Source organism: Simochromis diagramma, unplaced genomic scaffold, assembly GCF_900408965.1.
Source record: "Simochromis diagramma unplaced genomic scaffold, fSimDia1.1 OVJJ01000734.1, whole genome shotgun sequence".
Taxonomy (NCBI): Eukaryota; Metazoa; Chordata; class Actinopteri; order Cichliformes; family Cichlidae; genus Simochromis; species Simochromis diagramma.
In genome coordinates this window covers 297,663-314,357 of record NW_024387513.1, presented here as the reverse complement: position 1 = coordinate 314,357, position 16,695 = coordinate 297,663, and the positions used below count along the sequence as shown (strand labels likewise).

The window sequence follows — 16,695 nt, the reverse complement described above, 5'->3', positions numbered from 1 at the left end:
CTATGTGTAAGTGTATTACTGAATGTTGTGACATGATGGGCGTCAATCAAACAAATGATGGACTTTGCATGATCCCACACTGAACAATGTGATTAACTCTACTTGCTGCTAGCCTGGCAGATTATTTATGATTGTTTAATTTGTGTTCCAAGTACCCAGCAGGTGTGCTAGGATAATGAGCGACTGGAAACACCTGGGCCCAGTTTTTCCACCATAGGGCCAATTGATCATAAACTCAGCTCCAACTATTTAATGACTCAGTATTTTCTCTTTTTCACACCAGACTCAGGAAAACCTAGAGATGTTTGTGTGGGAAAATCCCAGCAAATCAGCAGTTTCTGAAAAAACTCAGACCTCCCTGTTTGGCACCAACAACCAGGGCATGTTCAAAGTCCCTTAAATCAGTGTTCATCTCCATCCTGATGCTCAGGAGTTTCACCAGGTTATCTTGGCCATGTCTACATGCATAAATGCACAACCACATTATTGGCTGATTAGCGGCCGGCAACAAATATACATTTAAAATGTTTGCAGAAACAGGAACCTGGACCTGATTGAGATCACACCATCCCCCGTAAAGCTAAATCTAATGGAGTTACTATATAAATGTTTCCTCTAGTTGAGGTTTACAGTTTACTGATGATGACATTTGATATATGAAACGGCTTACAAATGAAACATTTAACAGTATTTCCTGAAAACCTTCCTTTGTGAGATCAGTGTTAAATAGATCTCATCACAGTAGATGTCTTTCTGAAAGTTAAGTTAAGAAAGTTAAGGATATATTTCATCCACTCTTATCTTTCTTAATGCCTCGTGCCAACACATTGCAGCGCAACTACCTGAACCCAACTCATACAAAGGTTAATTATCTTGTTATTATCTTTACTTCTTCACTGTGTACAACTTTTGATACTGTTGAAAGCCTCAAATCAGAACAACTTGACTCCCTGGCATAACTCTCAAACGTGAACCTTAAAGCATATAATTAAAATGGACAATTATACCCTGGACCCCAGTGGGTTAAAGATAAAAAAAAAAAAATCTAAACAGAACTCTCTTCATCACCAGGAAAAAAATCCAATGTTCAGGGAGCAAGCCAAAGGAATAAGATACCAAGGTACTTAACGGATTGCATTTATATAGCGCTTTTTGGGACCCTTCAATACCACTATTCATTCACTGGTGAAGGCAGCTACAGTTGTAGCCTGGGGGCAGACTGACAGAGGCGAGGCTGCCATATCGCACCATCGGCCCCTCTGGCCATCACCAGTAGGCAGTAGGTGAAGTGTCTTTCCCAACGACACAACGACCGAGACTGTCTGAGCCGGGGCTTGAACCGGCAACCTTCCGATTACAAGACGAACACCCAACTCTTGAGCCACGATAGCCAAGGTACTTAACCCAGCCCACTGCCTCTCACCAAGAGCCTGGGACAGAGTATATCCTCTCCCCGTTAGACTGGTTTGAGAGCTCGTGTTGTTGAGGTAACTGGTAACTGTCACCCTAACTTAGTCACTCAGACTCGTTCACCACCATAGAGGTGATATTCCATGGTAGGCCAATGTCCATTCTGCACCTGGCTCAGCCCGGGTGGGGGAAATTACTTTCAGCCACCTTTTTTCCAAACAAAAATAAGTCACTGAAAAAAATGTACCAGAGCTCTATTCCACAACATCACTAGAGAAACTAAAGGCAAACACTGATTGAAGAAGCTGCACAACTAAAATTACTAAAGGGGACTAAAGTGTGGACTGACTTGACACTGAGACAAAGACTGGACCAAGGTTAGGATGAGTAAATGTTTAGATTATGTCACATTATATTGTTGGGAAAATGCCAAATGCTAAAGGGAAGAAAATTTTTGACATTATTCATGTCAGGAGTTCAAAAGGCTTTTGGCTGTGCAGGGCTCTCTCTTCTGGAAGATGATTGAATAAAGAATTATAAATGTTTTGACCACTCCTGAGTCGGGTTTTCTCTGTTCTATCATGGGGATCAAAGTACTGGGTTTAAAACCCTACTTCAGATTCTCTAACTGCTCTCTCTGTTTTTTGAATATGCAAACAAACAAAGGACTTAGTTTGATCCTCCAAAAGTTTTTCAATAAGTATTCTTTTAAACAACAGTGAGAGTAACGGGTCAGCTACTGCTAGACGTTACCAATAGTGTCAGGAGTAGTGTCGTGGACGAGAGAAGGAGGACCCAATCGCTGGACTCACAGGCAGGTAGGTGAAGGTGGATGTTTATTGCCGAAGGAGTGAGCATACAGTACAGAGGGAGGAAATGGCTGGCTGGCTGGCTGGCTGGCTGGCTGAATGAATGAATGAATGAATGAATGAATGAACAAAGGACTGGCTGGCTAACTGAACATACAGACGACACTAACATCAGACGTACATCAAATACACGACAAGGATCGGATGGAACTGAGGACTTAAATACACGCTGGGTGATGAATGATTAGAAACCGGTGAGTACGCAGCTGAACTTAGTCTGACTAATGATACATGGAAATACCTGGAACACAATAAGCAGGCGGTATGCTGGCACAGAAAACACAGATGTGAAGATAAACTGAACATGACAAAACAGAAAACACTGGGTCAACGACCCAGGAACCCTGACAAATAGTGTTACAATGTATCCTATTTTACATTAAGTTGTACATGTCTTACATGTTTTGGAAACGAAAACTGGTATATTTGGATGAAAAAGTGTCAAACTTAAATGCAGTTTGCATGACAATGACAGTATAATTCACACCTTTAACAGGATGGATGCCACATTTAAATAAAACACGCAATATTATAATTTTGGACAGACTATTAATTTCTCACATTTATAACACATATATACATATTCAGTATGTATACAGTATGTGGATTGAAGGTCCACATATGTGTATACACATATTAACATAAGAGGTCAATGGAAAATAATTATATTAAACCACAATTTTGTGTAAAAACAAGAGATTCAAAATAATTCACAAAAAATACAACCGAAAGGTTTAACAGAATATTTTTCACAGCACGTGTTTATAACCAAACAAACATAGAATAAAGACTGAAATGAAAACAAAAAAGAGATGAATTAAATAATGATACATTCATCTGTTGAGTCAAGCTATGAGATTATTGATAACCGAACTTTTATGATATTAACTGATTGTTGCATCTTTTGTAAGTAAGGTAAATCCATTAAATCCAGTTCTTATTTAGAATAAATATAGTTTTATCTTGAAATCTGAAAGCTAAAAATTCATATGTTTATCATTCTTTATTGATCACTTAACTTTGCAATGCTTCCACATCATCAGCCTGATTTTTTTTCCTGAAAACCTTGTCTGTGAAAGTTCTCAGTCATCCAGGTCATCGTAGTCAAAGTTACTTGTTACTTGAAGACGTTTCACCTCTCATCCGAGAAGCTTCTTCAGTTCTAAGGTCAAATGGTGGAGAGTCCCAGATATAAACCTAGTGGGAGTTTCCCCCCACAGAGGGACAAAAGGACCCCCTGATGATCCTCTAATCGCCTGAGCCAAGGTGTGAAACTGGGTGTGGGTCCCAATCAGCCAGAATTTCGGGTGAGTTCATTGTGAAACCTGGCCCCACCTTATCATGCGAATTCCTGAGATCAGATGGCCCAGGATGTGAGTGGGCGTTAAGGCGTCTGGGAAGGGATCTCAAAACTGGATTATAGATGGCAGAGAGTTGGTGTCATAAACCACCGCCTCTGTTCAAAGATGGTCGCTCACAGTGGACATAGATGGCTTCTCTCACTCCTCTTTCAAACCATCTGTCCTCTCTGTCCAAAATGTGAACATTGGCATCCTCGAAAGAGTGTCCTTTATCCTTAAGATGCAGATGGACTGCTGTGCAGGACCTGGAACCAAAAGGTGACCTGGTGGTTTTTGTCCATAAAACTACTCATCTAAGATTACCACAAAGTAAATATTTTAGGCACTACTGCCCCGATCAAATCAGTCAGCTGGGATTTTTTTTCTTCTAAACATGAACTACAGTTACAGAAACAGACATGGACTACTGGTGCCCCACACAACAACTCAATGTCCACTATGTGAAGCAGCCAAACACATGCCTTCTCCTCTCGGTAACTGAGATAAACTGGTGGCATATTGGTTTTACATATTTACTGTCCAGTCTCTCCTGGTGGACATGGCATACAGCAGCATTGTTTAATCTCGTTTGAGTCATTGTTACTATGTGCATATTAGTATTGTACAGCACTTTAAAAACACACCTGGTAGACCAAAGTGCTATATAAATAAATAAATGATGATGATGATTGTTGACCTTAGCCATGTTTTTAGTCTTGTGAGAGCACTGAAGCTTCTTTCAGCCTCAGCCGAGGATACTGGGATGACTGAAAGCAGCCCGACAATTGTCACGAAAATAAATACTAGTTAATCTATAGCAGGGGCGGATCTAGAGAAATTTTTTAAGGTGGCAAAGAAATCAAATGGGGTGGCAAAATCAAAGCCTTTTTTCCCCAAACACATGCAGGTGGTTACATATGGTTAAAATTATTTTTTGGAAAACAATCACATTGTTACATGCTTAAATTACACAATGTCAGAAATCTACACTGTCATGAACAAAAATTTAAACCTAATTTTTAATGATTTGTTGGATTAACCCACTGAGATCTGCAATACAACCGGCCATTTTTGACTCCTTTTGAGTTTACGTTTGTATTTCACCCTCAAATTGTTTCATTTTATTTTTTTCCCCTTGCCTTGTTTGGTGTCATTCTTTTCAGCTCAACTGGATTTAGTGGTTTTTCCTCACTGACATACTGCATTAGTATTACTGAAATCACATGGATCTTAAAATCCTAGTAGTATTTTTTACAATAAAGAACAAAAACAAAAAAACAAAACAAAAAAAACCCGACATGTTGAGTAAATGTTTATAACTTGAAATGCAAATATAGGTTTAATATAAATATGACATTCTTGAGTCACCAACATTAGACATAAGTTTAACAGCCTCTGTAAACTAATAGCCTGGCTTGAGGCTGCTGTTTTCTCTGACAGTTCAATCAAAATTAGAAATGCTACTCTGGGAGACTGAGAACTTAATCCGGTTGTTCAGTCTGACGTCACTAGCCGTGTCTGGATCTAAACTCCGCTGCAGGTCTATATATCAAACGATCACTATGGCATTACTGAGAGTTGAAAAACTGTCTAAAGACTTGCGAGCGATCTGCTTGGTTCTTGCCATTCTTCGTCTCTTTTCTTTTAACTGTGCTAACAGCAGAAAATGTAGCAAACAGACAAGACTCGCTGCTCTTAAAGTGTGTGACTGGCTGTGACGCGGTGCCGCTCCGGCTCGTGATTGGTGAGGGGCTCCACGTGGTGCTCAGCACCGTTCAGAGGAGCACCACCCCGCCTCAGTGTATGCCTCTCATTGGAGAAAAGTGCATTGAATTTGCGCGCTGCCGCAAGCCTCTTTGCGATTGGTGCATGACGAAGCTGCTCTCTGCGGAAATATAAGCGAGGCTTTTAGCCGGTCGGGCCACATTTTCTCTTAGTCTTGATACTACGAAGAGAAGAACCTGTCAAAATGAGTGGTCGCGGAAACACCGGAGGTTTTTTCCGGTCACAAGTAAACAAGATGGCGTCAGGCAGCGGGTCAAGTAAAAACGACTTCCGTCGGAAATGGGACAAAGACGAGTACGAGAACCTCGCCCAGGAACGTCTGGTGTAGGAGAGGGAGCGCGAGCGGCGAGATGGAAAAACGGCGCCGCCGGTCAAGCGGGACCTCCTGCGTCACCGGGACTACAAGGTGGACCTGGAGTCCAAGCTGGGCGAAGACCATCGTCATCACCAAGACCACACCGCAGGCCGAGATGGGCGGGTATTACTGTAATGTGTGCGACTGTGTGGTCAAAGACTCCATCAACTTCCTGGATCACATCAACGGCAAAAAACATCAGAGGAACCTGGGCTTGTCGATGCGGGTGGAGCGCTCGTCTCTTGATCAGGTGAAGAAGAGATTCGAGGTGAACAAGAAGAAGTTGGAGAAGCAGAAGGAGTACGACTTCGAGGAGCGCATGAAGGAGCTGCGGGAGGAGGAGGAGAAGGCGAAGGCGTACAAGAAGGAGAAGCAGAAGGAGCGGAAGCGACGGGCGGAGGAGGACGTGGACTTTGAGGAGGACGAAGAGATAGAATAGAATAGAATTAGAATAGAATTCAACTTTATTGTCATTGCACATGCACAGGTACAGGGCAACGAAATGCAGTTTGCATCCATCCAGAAGTGCTTTAGTGATATAGATATATTACAATATATATTAGCAATAATATAGATATGTGAGTATATTACAGAAATGGGTCTATTATGGTATGTTATAATGTACACGGTATGAAGTATGTTGTGAATATTCTATAACTATAAGTATGTACAGGCTGTAGTGAGTACAAGCTATGTACAGGCTATGAACAGGATATAAATATGAAAAACTATACAGAATATGAAATAAATAACTTTACAGATATACAGCTATACAGAAATGGGAACTATGTAAGTTGTAAACAGTTGTAGGATTAAAGATTATCGAATGTACAGAATGATTATTTACACAGAGCTATACAGTAGTGCAGTTAAGATAAGTGAGGGTGTAGATAGTTTCTACAGAGGCTATATAAAGTGCTAGTGGTTGTGAGTGGTGGATCAGTCCATATTATTATTGTGTGTTTGAGGGTACAGTTGTACATTGTGGGTGTGTGTATGTTCAGTCCATGAGTTTAACGTGGGTCAGATGTCAGGAGGCAGAGTTCAGGAGTCTGACAGCTGTGGGGAAGAAGCTGTTCCGGTACCTGGTGGTCTTAGTCCGGAGGCTCCTGTGGCGCCTCCCAGAGGGCAGGAGGGTGAAGAGTCCATGTGATGGGTGACTGGGGTCTTTGATGATTTTCCCAGCCCTTTTCAGACACCGCTTCCTGTAGATGTCTTTTATGGCAGGAAGTGGTGCTCCGGCGATGCGCTGGGCAGTTTTCACGACCCTCTGCAACGCCTTCCGGTCCGAGGCAGAGCAGTTCCCATACCAGACTGTTATACAGTTGGTCAGGATGCTCTCAATGGTGCAACGATAGAAGTTCACCATGATGTCTGAGGACAGGTGGTTCTTCCTCAGAGTCCTCAAGAAGAAGAGGTGCTGGTGAGCCTTCTTGACCAGCTTGGAGCAGTTGGTCGTCCAGGTGAGATCCTCGGAGATGTGGACTCCCAGGAACTTGAAGCTGCTCACACGCTCCACAGCCGTCCCCTTAATGTGGATGGGTGGATGTGGGTCAGCATTCCTCCTGTAGTCCACGATGAGCTCCTTGGTCTTCTCGGTGTTAAGCAGCAGGTTGTTTGTGTCGCACCACTCAGCCAGACGATCCACCTCCTCCCTGTAGGCGGCCTCATCGTTGTCACTGATGAGGCCAATCACCGTGGTGTCATCTGCAAACTTAATGATGGTGTTGGAACCATCAGCAGGTCTGCAGTCGTGGGTGAAGAGGGAGTAGAGGAAAGGGCTCATCACACAGCCTTGTGGTACACCGGTGTTCATCGTGATTGTAGATGAGCAGCGGTTATCCAGCCGGACATGTTGGGGGCGGTTGGTCAGGAAGTCCAGTAACCATTTGCAGATGAGGGAACTGATGCCCAGGTCTGTCAGTTTCCTGATGAGTTGTGAGGGGTGGATTGTATTGAATGCTGAACTGAAGTCTATAAACAGCATTCTGGCGTAGGTGTTGTTGTTGTCCAGGTGTGAGAGGACAGAGTGCAGTTCGATGGAGACTGCATCCTCTGTGCTCCTGTTCTGGCGGTATGCGAATTGGTGGGGGTCCAGGGTGGGGGGGAGACAGGATTTGAAGTGTGCTAGGACCAGCTGCTCTAAGCACTTAGTGATGATGGGGGTGAGTGCTACTGGGCGGTAATCATTGAGGCAAGATGGGTTGGAGTTTTTGGGTATCGGGACGATGGAGGTGGATTTGAAGCAGGCCGGTACCACAGCGTGGGCCAAGGACAGATTGAATATGTCTGTGAGCACTCCTGCAAGCTCCCCAGAACACGCTCTGAGAACACGCCCGGGGATGCCATCAGGGCCTGCAGCCTTGTGGACATTGATCCTGCTCAGCACCGCTCCTACATCGGTGGGGGAGAGAGTCAGAGGTTGGTGGTCTGGCGTCATGTCTGCTTTGGTTGTGGTTGTGGGGTTCCCTCGCTCAAAACGAGCATAAAAGTTGTTGAGCTCGTTGAGGAAGGAGACATCAGAGGATGCGGGGGAGGGTTTTGTGGTCCTTTAGTCTGTAATGGTCTGGAGTCCTTGCCACATGCGTCGGGAGTTGGAGTTGGAGAAGTGTTCTTCTACCTTCTTTTTGTAATGGTGTTTGGCTTTTTTGATGCCCTTCTTTAGATTAGCCCTGGCTGTGCTGTAGGCGTGTGCATCTCCTGACCTAAAGGCAGTGTTGCGGGCCTTCAGGAGGAGACGAACATCCCGGTTCATCCAAGGCTTCTGGTTGGGGTACATGGTGATCCGTTTCTGGGTGATGACACTGTCTGTGGTTTCGGAGATGTAATCCAGTACAGATGAGGCGTACTGGTCCAGGTCTGTGTGGGTGAACATATTGCAGTCCTTGCTTTTAAATCTGTCCTGGAGCACTGCGTCTGTCCCCTCTGGCAACACTTGTCCTCACAGCAGGTTTCACACGTTGGATGAGTGGTGAATACCTAGGTGTGAGGAACAGGGAGAGATGGTCCGATTGTCCAATGTGGGGGAGGGGTGTGGCTTTGTAGGCTCCAGCCAGGTTGGAATACACATGGTCTAAAGTCTTGTCTCCTCTGGTGTGGCAGGAGACATGTTGGTGGAATCTGGGGAGGACTGTCTTTAAGTTGGTGTGGTTGAAGTTGCAACAATAAAAGCAGCCTCGGGGTGTTTATTCTGGTGTTTGTTAATGGCTGCAGAAAGTTCTTTCATGGCCAACCTAGCATTAGCGTCGGGGGGTATATACACGGCAGTGAGTATGATCGAAGTGAGTTCTCTGGGGAGATAATAAGGTCTGCATTTGACCATTAAAAACTCCGCATTAGGTGAGCAGTGACTCTCAGTAGTAGTGGAGTTCATGCACCAAGCATTGTTAATATAAATGCACAAACCTCCACCTCTGGTCTTGCCGGAGTCATCTGCTAGCCTGTCGGCTCAGTGTGTGTGGCGTCCTGCTAACTCGATAGCATTGTCCGGGCAGCTGTTGTTCAGCCATGTTTCGGTGAAAAACATGACATTTGAGTCCATAATCCGTCTGTTGTTAGTGATGGAGAGCCGTATCTCATCCATTTTGTTTGCCAGAGAACGGACATTGGCGAGAAAAATACTGGGTAAAGGCAGCCGGTGTGGTGTTAGCTTTAGCTTAGCCCGTAGCCCGTAGCCCTCCGCGCCTACCTCGCCTTTGTTTACGATCTCGGCGCCGTCTGCGTGCACTTCCGCCTGGCCGGGGAGAGTGGGCAGCCTCCGGTATTCTGGAGATCTCTGGGATGAGTCGGAGTACCTGACCGCTGAGATCCTGGAGCTGGCTGGCAACGCAGCCCGCGACAACAAGAAGCCTCGTATCATCCCACGTCACCTGCAGCTGGCTGTGCGCAACGACGAGGAGCTCAACAAGCTCCTGGGGGGAGTCACCATCGCTCAGGGTGGTGTGCTGCCCAGCATCCAGGCTGTGCTGCTGCCCAAGAAGACCGAGAAGCCCGCCAAGGCCAAGTAAACGCAAAGCGCTCGGCTTCACCAAAAACAAAGGCTCTTTTAAGAGCCACACACTTCTCTTGAGCAAACATCCTTCTTGCTGTTATGGTGTTTGTAACAACTTGTGTCCTGGGAAATGTAGATTATGCATCTTGATTTATTTTAAAATGTGCGTTCATTCATGTCATCTTACATAGTCATGGACTGAAATCCACCTTCAAAAAAATACTGTGAGTGCTTAAGCAGAGTGTTTGTTTTATTCACAAGACCAAAATAGAGGGTCTTAATATAAAGTCAAAATAAAACCAAAGCAAAATGCTCTGAGTCTCCTGCTGTGTGGTTAAGGTTCAGTATCACTTAAGCTGCCAAAATGAGTGGACGCGGAAAAACCGGAGGAGTACTTGGTTATTAGTTATGTAATCATGCCCCCGTATGCCCCATTATCGTTTGCTTCAAACTTCAGCAGTCTATGGGTGAGACTTAAGTACATCGGAAACGGGGACCCCCCGACCCATGATTATGTTTCTGAAGAGCTGTTATTGCAAACATCATGGCTGAATGTGCAGGACATATACTCTTTCATTGCTCTGCCCAGTAAACGGGATTTTGAGCTGTGTTTCACCCAAGAGGCGCCTTTACGTCGCTTCTTAGAGATCTCTCTTTCCAACGCATCGCATCCGAAATGGAAAGACTGGCAAGTGGAGTCTTCTGTCCAGGTAGAGGTAGTGACTCTTGTTGTTAAATTCTGGACTGGAAGGATTCCAGACCAAGATATCGAGCTATATCTTAAAAGGTACTGCGAGATTCTTCAACCCCCAGTCAAGCCAGTGGATAAATTCGGATTCTGGTATGGAGTCCGAAAATACAAAGTTCGGATGCGTAGAGATGAAGCTGGACATATAATCTCCATCCCTAATTCCGTCTCGTTGGGCCCTTATAATGGCAGGATTATTTATCCTGGCCAAACGGTGAGGTGCTTCATCTGCCAAGGTCCAGACCACCAGGCGAGAGAATGCCCCACTATTAAATGTTGGAAATGTGGTGAGTTGGGCCACAAGGCTAAAATTTGCCAAAACGAAAGTGAGTGCTCCCTCTGTGGTGCGAAAGGGCACACTTTCTTTAAATGCCCCAAGTCCTTCGTGAATATACTTAAATCTTCCCAACAACCTCGACTTTCTGACACCATGGATTTCCCTTCCTTGGAGGATCCTTCTCAAGTTATGGATCCCCCCGTGAATGACCAACACGTTCTCACTCCCAACTCTTCAAACGTGTGACGCATGGTCAGGCTCCCTCTGCTTCACTTATGGACGCGCAGTACCATAAGTGTACCCCTCTCGCGTCGGGAATTGACGTGAAGGGTCCTCCGATTGAAGAGATTGCCGCGGAAGTGCCTGTTGTCGGTATATTTAGACATTTTCCAAATCACATTGTAGTGACATATACAGAACACAATAAATTATATAATGTAAACAACTACCTGAAAAACAAGTAGAACGATACTTTTATATCGTTTATTGCATTTACGGAGGGAGTGATGTATGCTGGGTAATGGCACAGCTAGCTACTGGGTGACTTTATTCACCCGCTTCGGCTGTTATCAGTCCATACAATGGGCGTTATTAGCACAAATCAGTCCCATAGATATGGGCCATCTCCTGCTAGATTGTTCAGAAGGTTGTTCTCATCCATCCAGATGGAGGATCACTAACAGGAGCGTGGAAGACTCCAGAATCCACTCTGGCTGGAATCCGGTGGATATGCAGTGTGTACAGGTAAGACCATTTAAACGGACAGCATTTATAGCATGACTATTAAAAGTCAGCGAGTGTCAGTAATGTTAATGTGGTTATCTTAGTAATACACCAAGTGCTAATATAACAGCTTTAAGATGCATTTGTATATATTATTACGTGTTTTACCGTCTTTATGGTGCTAGCTTAAAGTTACAGTGTAAACGTTAGCTTATATTGGAGTAAAGCTGTTACCGGTTAAACTATGTTAGCACAGAAATATTAGCTTCTGTCATGACTGATAAAGTTACTAGTTAATAAAGTTTTCAGTAAAATGTTTAATCGCAGCCACAGATTGACAGCAAATATCTCGATTAGCTTCAGTGCATCTATAATAAATATGTGCAAGTTTCAGTGCTTCGTTTAAACTGTATGATACTTATACTGACCCAGGGTCAGTGTAAAATACAATCCCAGCTGTGTGAACAAAGCCTGGCTCCTTTAATCCTGCATAACAAACCTCAGGATGCAGGTTATTATTACTCTTTCCTGCTGGCACACCTGTCTAGGGATGGGTACCGGTGTCCGATGCCATGATGGCACCGGTTCTGACATAAACGGTAGTAACCAGACCGAAAAGCAGCGCACATTTCGGTGCTTTATTTCGGTGCTTTTTTTTCCTGAGCTGTGATACACTTCTAGCCAATAATTTTACGTTTCCGATAATAGTAGGCGGGTCCAGGTACGTGCGTTCTTTTAGAGCAGAGCTACAGATTAAAAATGCCCAAGGCGAAGCGGTCAAAAGTCTGGCTGTACTTCACAGCAAAATATGCAAACTCAGCAGCCTGCAACAAGTGCTTTAAGCTGATACTGTGATACTGTCAAAGGAGGTAACACCTCAAATCCGATGAAACACCTGGCGACGCATAGCGTTTTTTTTAAAAGCCCAGAAATGCGCCGTATGATAGCTTGCTGCGAGACCTCACACCGAGCGCATCTACTGTGCGTGGGTTGCCTGTTATCTGACCCGGAGTTAGCAATATCCCCCAAAAACCCCGAAGAGGAGAGTCCTGGCCCCTAGCCCTGCCAGTGTAGCAGAAATGATGAGGATGATGATGGCAGCAGCCGTTCTTCTCTGCGTGAGTAGCTTAATGTTGTTCGTGTGTAATTTACGTTGAGTAGGCTAACCACGTTATTACATTAATGCATGAAAGGTGAACTAGCAAACATCATCATAGCTACATGCGGCTGTCTTCTTGTTTGATGGCAGATACTCCCTTCACCCTGGCCAAAAAGGCTAAAATGACCAAAGAAAAAGTGGAAAACAGTTAAACATGAGAGGTTTTGGACAAAGTTTGTGTTTTTTCCATTGATTAAGCACTGCTTCCAGCCAAGAGTGATACTATATATGCCCCATAGCTGCAGAAAAGGCTAACATTGTTATCTTTTTACAAAAAACCAGCTGAACATGAGAGGTTTTTGGACCAATTTTGTGTTCTCCATTCTTTAAGCACCGGTTTGAGCACCGTTTGAGCACCGGCACCATTTCAAAAGTACCGATTTGGCACCGGTATCGGATAAAACCTAAACGATACCCATCCCTACACCTGTCACACCTGAGAGTCAGCTAGAAACTTACAGTGACGTGGACATCATGCAAAGACTGCCAGACTCTGTAATACTGCAAATGATCAGTGACTCAGGTTATCACTAAACTTTAAACGGTACCTCTGTGTCTCTGTGTGCTGAACATCTAGGATTGAGTCAGGCTGCATTGACTGTGGGACTTTAATGTGTTAAAAGCAGGTTGAAGACGGCTCAGAAACATTTGAAGATTAAAATTTAGCATTATGGCTGCTGGTGGTTTGTAAAGCCTCTACTCAGCTGTATTTTTGTTACTAATTTATGTTTGTTGTTGTTTAACACAGATTTCAGAAGAACAAATATGCTTAATAGTTTAACTAGATTTCATTTGTCAGTGTGGGACTGCTGAGTCACCTGAAGAACTCGTTTCATTCATTCTCCACATGATGTTCATTTACAGAAATGTTTCACAGGAACTGATTTCTCCCAAAGGGTGAACTAGTGTGTTTCCATAGATTACCTCTGTATGAATGTACTTCTTAAATGAAGGCAAGTGTTTGTCCTTTTTTGTTCCTCAGGTACAGTACGTGATATCAAGGGCAGGCAGTCAACACTGGGGGTAGACAAGAGGCAGATGTACTTCCAAGAGGGAGCTGCAGTGAGGTCAGAGGTCAGAATCTGAAACAGCTCAGGTTTATATTTTAGAGGTTATAAAAAATCAAAATGTATTTATAAAGAAACCTTTAAATAATAGTCATAATTATGATTATTATAAGAAATATCAAACATTTAAGTGGATTTTCTGTTACACATATCGTGTTAGCCCTGCAATAAACTGGCAGCCTGTCTTTGTCCTGTATCAGCTGGGATAGGCTTCATCCTCCCGCAACCCTGAATTGGATACATTGTATTCCAATTATGTAATCTGATCATTTACAAACTCAAGGTATCTAATCAAAATGTAAGTAATAATTATAAAATGGGAAAGCAGAAATAAGTGTGACATAAATGTAAATGTGTGAGCTGACATAGAGGACAGCTACATGTAGTCTGAAAAACCTTTGTTGTCAAGTTTGCTGGTATATCAGCACGAGACATTCTTACATAGAAGAGTCTGTTAAAGTCTCTGACTCAGTGAAGCATTATTGGTCCCGTCTGTTTGGATAAATATAGTAAGTTGATGTTTGTCCATTTATTGACACATTTTCTTAAGTGCTTATCCAGTTCAGGATCACAGTGGAGCTGCAGCTGGATATGTTCACTAAATAAACCTTACAAAAGTTAACAATAAACCTGCATCCATGTACGTTGTTGTCCACAGGATGAGAAAATCAAACTGGAAGACTGTGGAACATGTTAATAAATGTTTGTGTGTTTATGCCTGTGTCTTTCACAGGAGGCGCTGGAAGGTTTCCCTAATAGTTCCTGGTGAATCAAAGCAGAACCATAAAGGTTGCTGGACTACATGATGGCCTTACCCCTGAGCAGTCATCCTGTTAAAGGAGGAACCAGTTAGAAGCTGTTTTCAAAGTAGCTGAGCAGATTTCATCTCAAGTAAGCGATTAACTGTTTGTTCATCTGTTCTGCCACTTAAAGAGCATTTAAGGACATCTTTTGAGTGTCCAGTTGAATTAATTCTACTGGCTCTCATGGTCATTTGTTATTATAGACATATTTTTCATGTTCATCCAGCTATTTAGTAAATTCTATCTATTTAGTAATATCCGTCAGCTATAAAATGTAATATAAATATAAAAAATATCTAAATATCTCCTGCCCTTTATATTTTAATGATGTAAGTCTGTTATCGTGTTACATTAGCATTCCTCACATATCAATGAGATGCTGTACAGTACAATCCTACTGACACAGCAGAGGGATAACGACGGCTATTCAACATCGTTACACGACACATTCGAGCTGCATGACGCAGACAAAGTGACTAAATCATCTTTTTGTGGTTTATTGTCTTCAAACCAGCAGACAAAGCCGATTGCAGAAGATGTCGGAGAAGAACTTCAGGCCGTGGACTGAAAAGGTATTTTTTTCTTGTTATCAAAAGACATTTGGAGTGGCAGCTTCTACAACTGGTTGTGCTAAAGTAAAGCTTACAGTCTAAGAAACCACAGTGTTGATATTCAGCACAAAGAGAAAAGCTCACTTGTTTGAATTTATTTACAATCATAGTTTTATAAATTCTGACTGTAAACAGCTTTTACAGCTTTGATATTGTTTGACACTCGATATCAGGTGATAGGGTTTAATTTAAAGGTTTCTGTGTCCCAATGAGCCATTTACACTGACCAGTGTCAGTTTAACTGTAACACATTCATTATTTAGATTCAACAAAGAAATAACTGAATGTAAAAAATGGCAGCCCTCAGGCAGGTTTATAGAGATATATGCATGCATTATGAAATTTATGTATCCCAGATAATTGTTATTCATCTAGTCATGGCAGACCTACCTCTTCCTCCCAAGTTAACTGCAACCCAAAAGAACTAGTGGGGCTATTTACACACTCACAACCAGTGTGGGGTAAAAAGAGCCACCAAAAAGCTGTCAGCCACAGATGTGCTATAAGAGTTAGAAACTCTACTTATGGAGAAACTTTCTAAGTCTAACAGAGGACAGGTACTCCTGCCCAAATAACATGATATAACCCCACATACAGCCCAGCCATAAAATGAACCAAGTCATTTAGTTAAAGACAGCATGGGACCAAATGCATGTAACCAGCCTGCATCAACCTGACATTTCTTCCTCCTGAATTAAATGAATGGATGAAAGTTAAATGACTACAAACCTAAAGCCACTAGTTCCCACACTGGAGCTCCCTGACACTGTGTGTTAACCGTATTTAGCTTGTATCAACAGTTGTAACAGGCTAAGCCACCTGAGACACTGCATTGAATTTGTTCCTGTCTTAATGATTTCAGCTGACTGGTTTCAGCTCAGATGTTCTGCTTTTTCCTTTCAGTAGATCAAAGCAGCTCGTGCTCCTTCTGCTTCCAATTTAGAAGAAGAAGAAGAAGGCGAAGGCTTCAGCGAAGTGGCGTTCATGGTCTCAGTGAACAGTCACGGTCACACACTGCATGTGGTTTTAAAAGCAACACGTCTGTTCACCACAACAATGGAGATGTGTAATATTAGTGCAGCTACGGTTTGTTCTTGAACATCAGTTCTGTTTTCTACTTTGATCACTTAGACCAAAAAAGTGTTGTTTTCAGATTCTTTCTTTTACATCTATAAACCACCTGTTCATTTTTTTTATTACAATTAGTTTCACATAAATGTTAGTGTTTCCTTTATGATCTTTTAATGCTTACACTACACTGTACATGTCTACATTAGAGACATTTCTGTTTCCTGTTTCTGTTGACTCAGAGTTGTGAAATGTTCTTTTATTTGATGCACAATATGAAGTTCATAATTTTCTTACAAATAAAACTCTAATGACAAACATGAACAGCTGTGCTTATTTCTGAGACATGAGTTTTTGAATGTGTTCATATTTAGACAGTGTGCATCTGTCTGCTGAAACTGTGATGGTGAACCTGAGGTGATGGTCAACAGAAGGCAAATATATATCAATATAAAACAATATTGAAGTAATGTCTTTACCCTCTGCAGC

The 16,695-nt window shown here is 42.9% G+C and overlaps 1 protein-coding gene, 1 long non-coding RNA gene and 1 pseudogene across 5 annotated transcripts; all 3 read left to right on the top strand.

Annotated features, from left to right (window-relative positions):
- The first annotated feature begins 5,638 nt into the window (after positions 1-5,638).
- Positions 5,639-6,198, top strand: LOC120725834 (annotated as a pseudogene).
- A 2,122-nt stretch (positions 6,199-8,320) lies between these two features.
- LOC120725833 (histone H2A-like) lies at positions 8,321-9,970 on the top strand. The gene is made up of 2 exons (XM_040018879.1): positions 8,321-8,330; positions 9,531-9,970. Exons 1-2 carry the CDS (start codon positions 8,321-8,323, stop codon positions 9,764-9,766), a joined length of 246 nt encoding a protein of 81 aa, XP_039874813.1. The 3' UTR covers positions 9,767-9,970.
- A 3,343-nt stretch (positions 9,971-13,313) lies between these two features.
- On the top strand, positions 13,314-16,530 carry LOC120725828. 4 transcript variants are annotated; one of them, XR_005694237.1, is made up of 4 exons: positions 13,314-13,724; positions 14,458-14,615; positions 15,042-15,099; positions 16,042-16,530. It is a non-coding gene; the product is annotated as an uncharacterized LOC120725828 (long non-coding RNA). The 4 variants fall into 4 exon arrangements; XR_005694235.1 differs by having other exon boundaries at positions 13,314-13,731; XR_005694236.1 differs by lacking the exon at positions 13,314-13,724 and having other exon boundaries at positions 13,869-14,615; positions 15,045-15,099.
- The last annotated feature ends 165 nt before the right edge of the window (positions 16,531-16,695 follow it).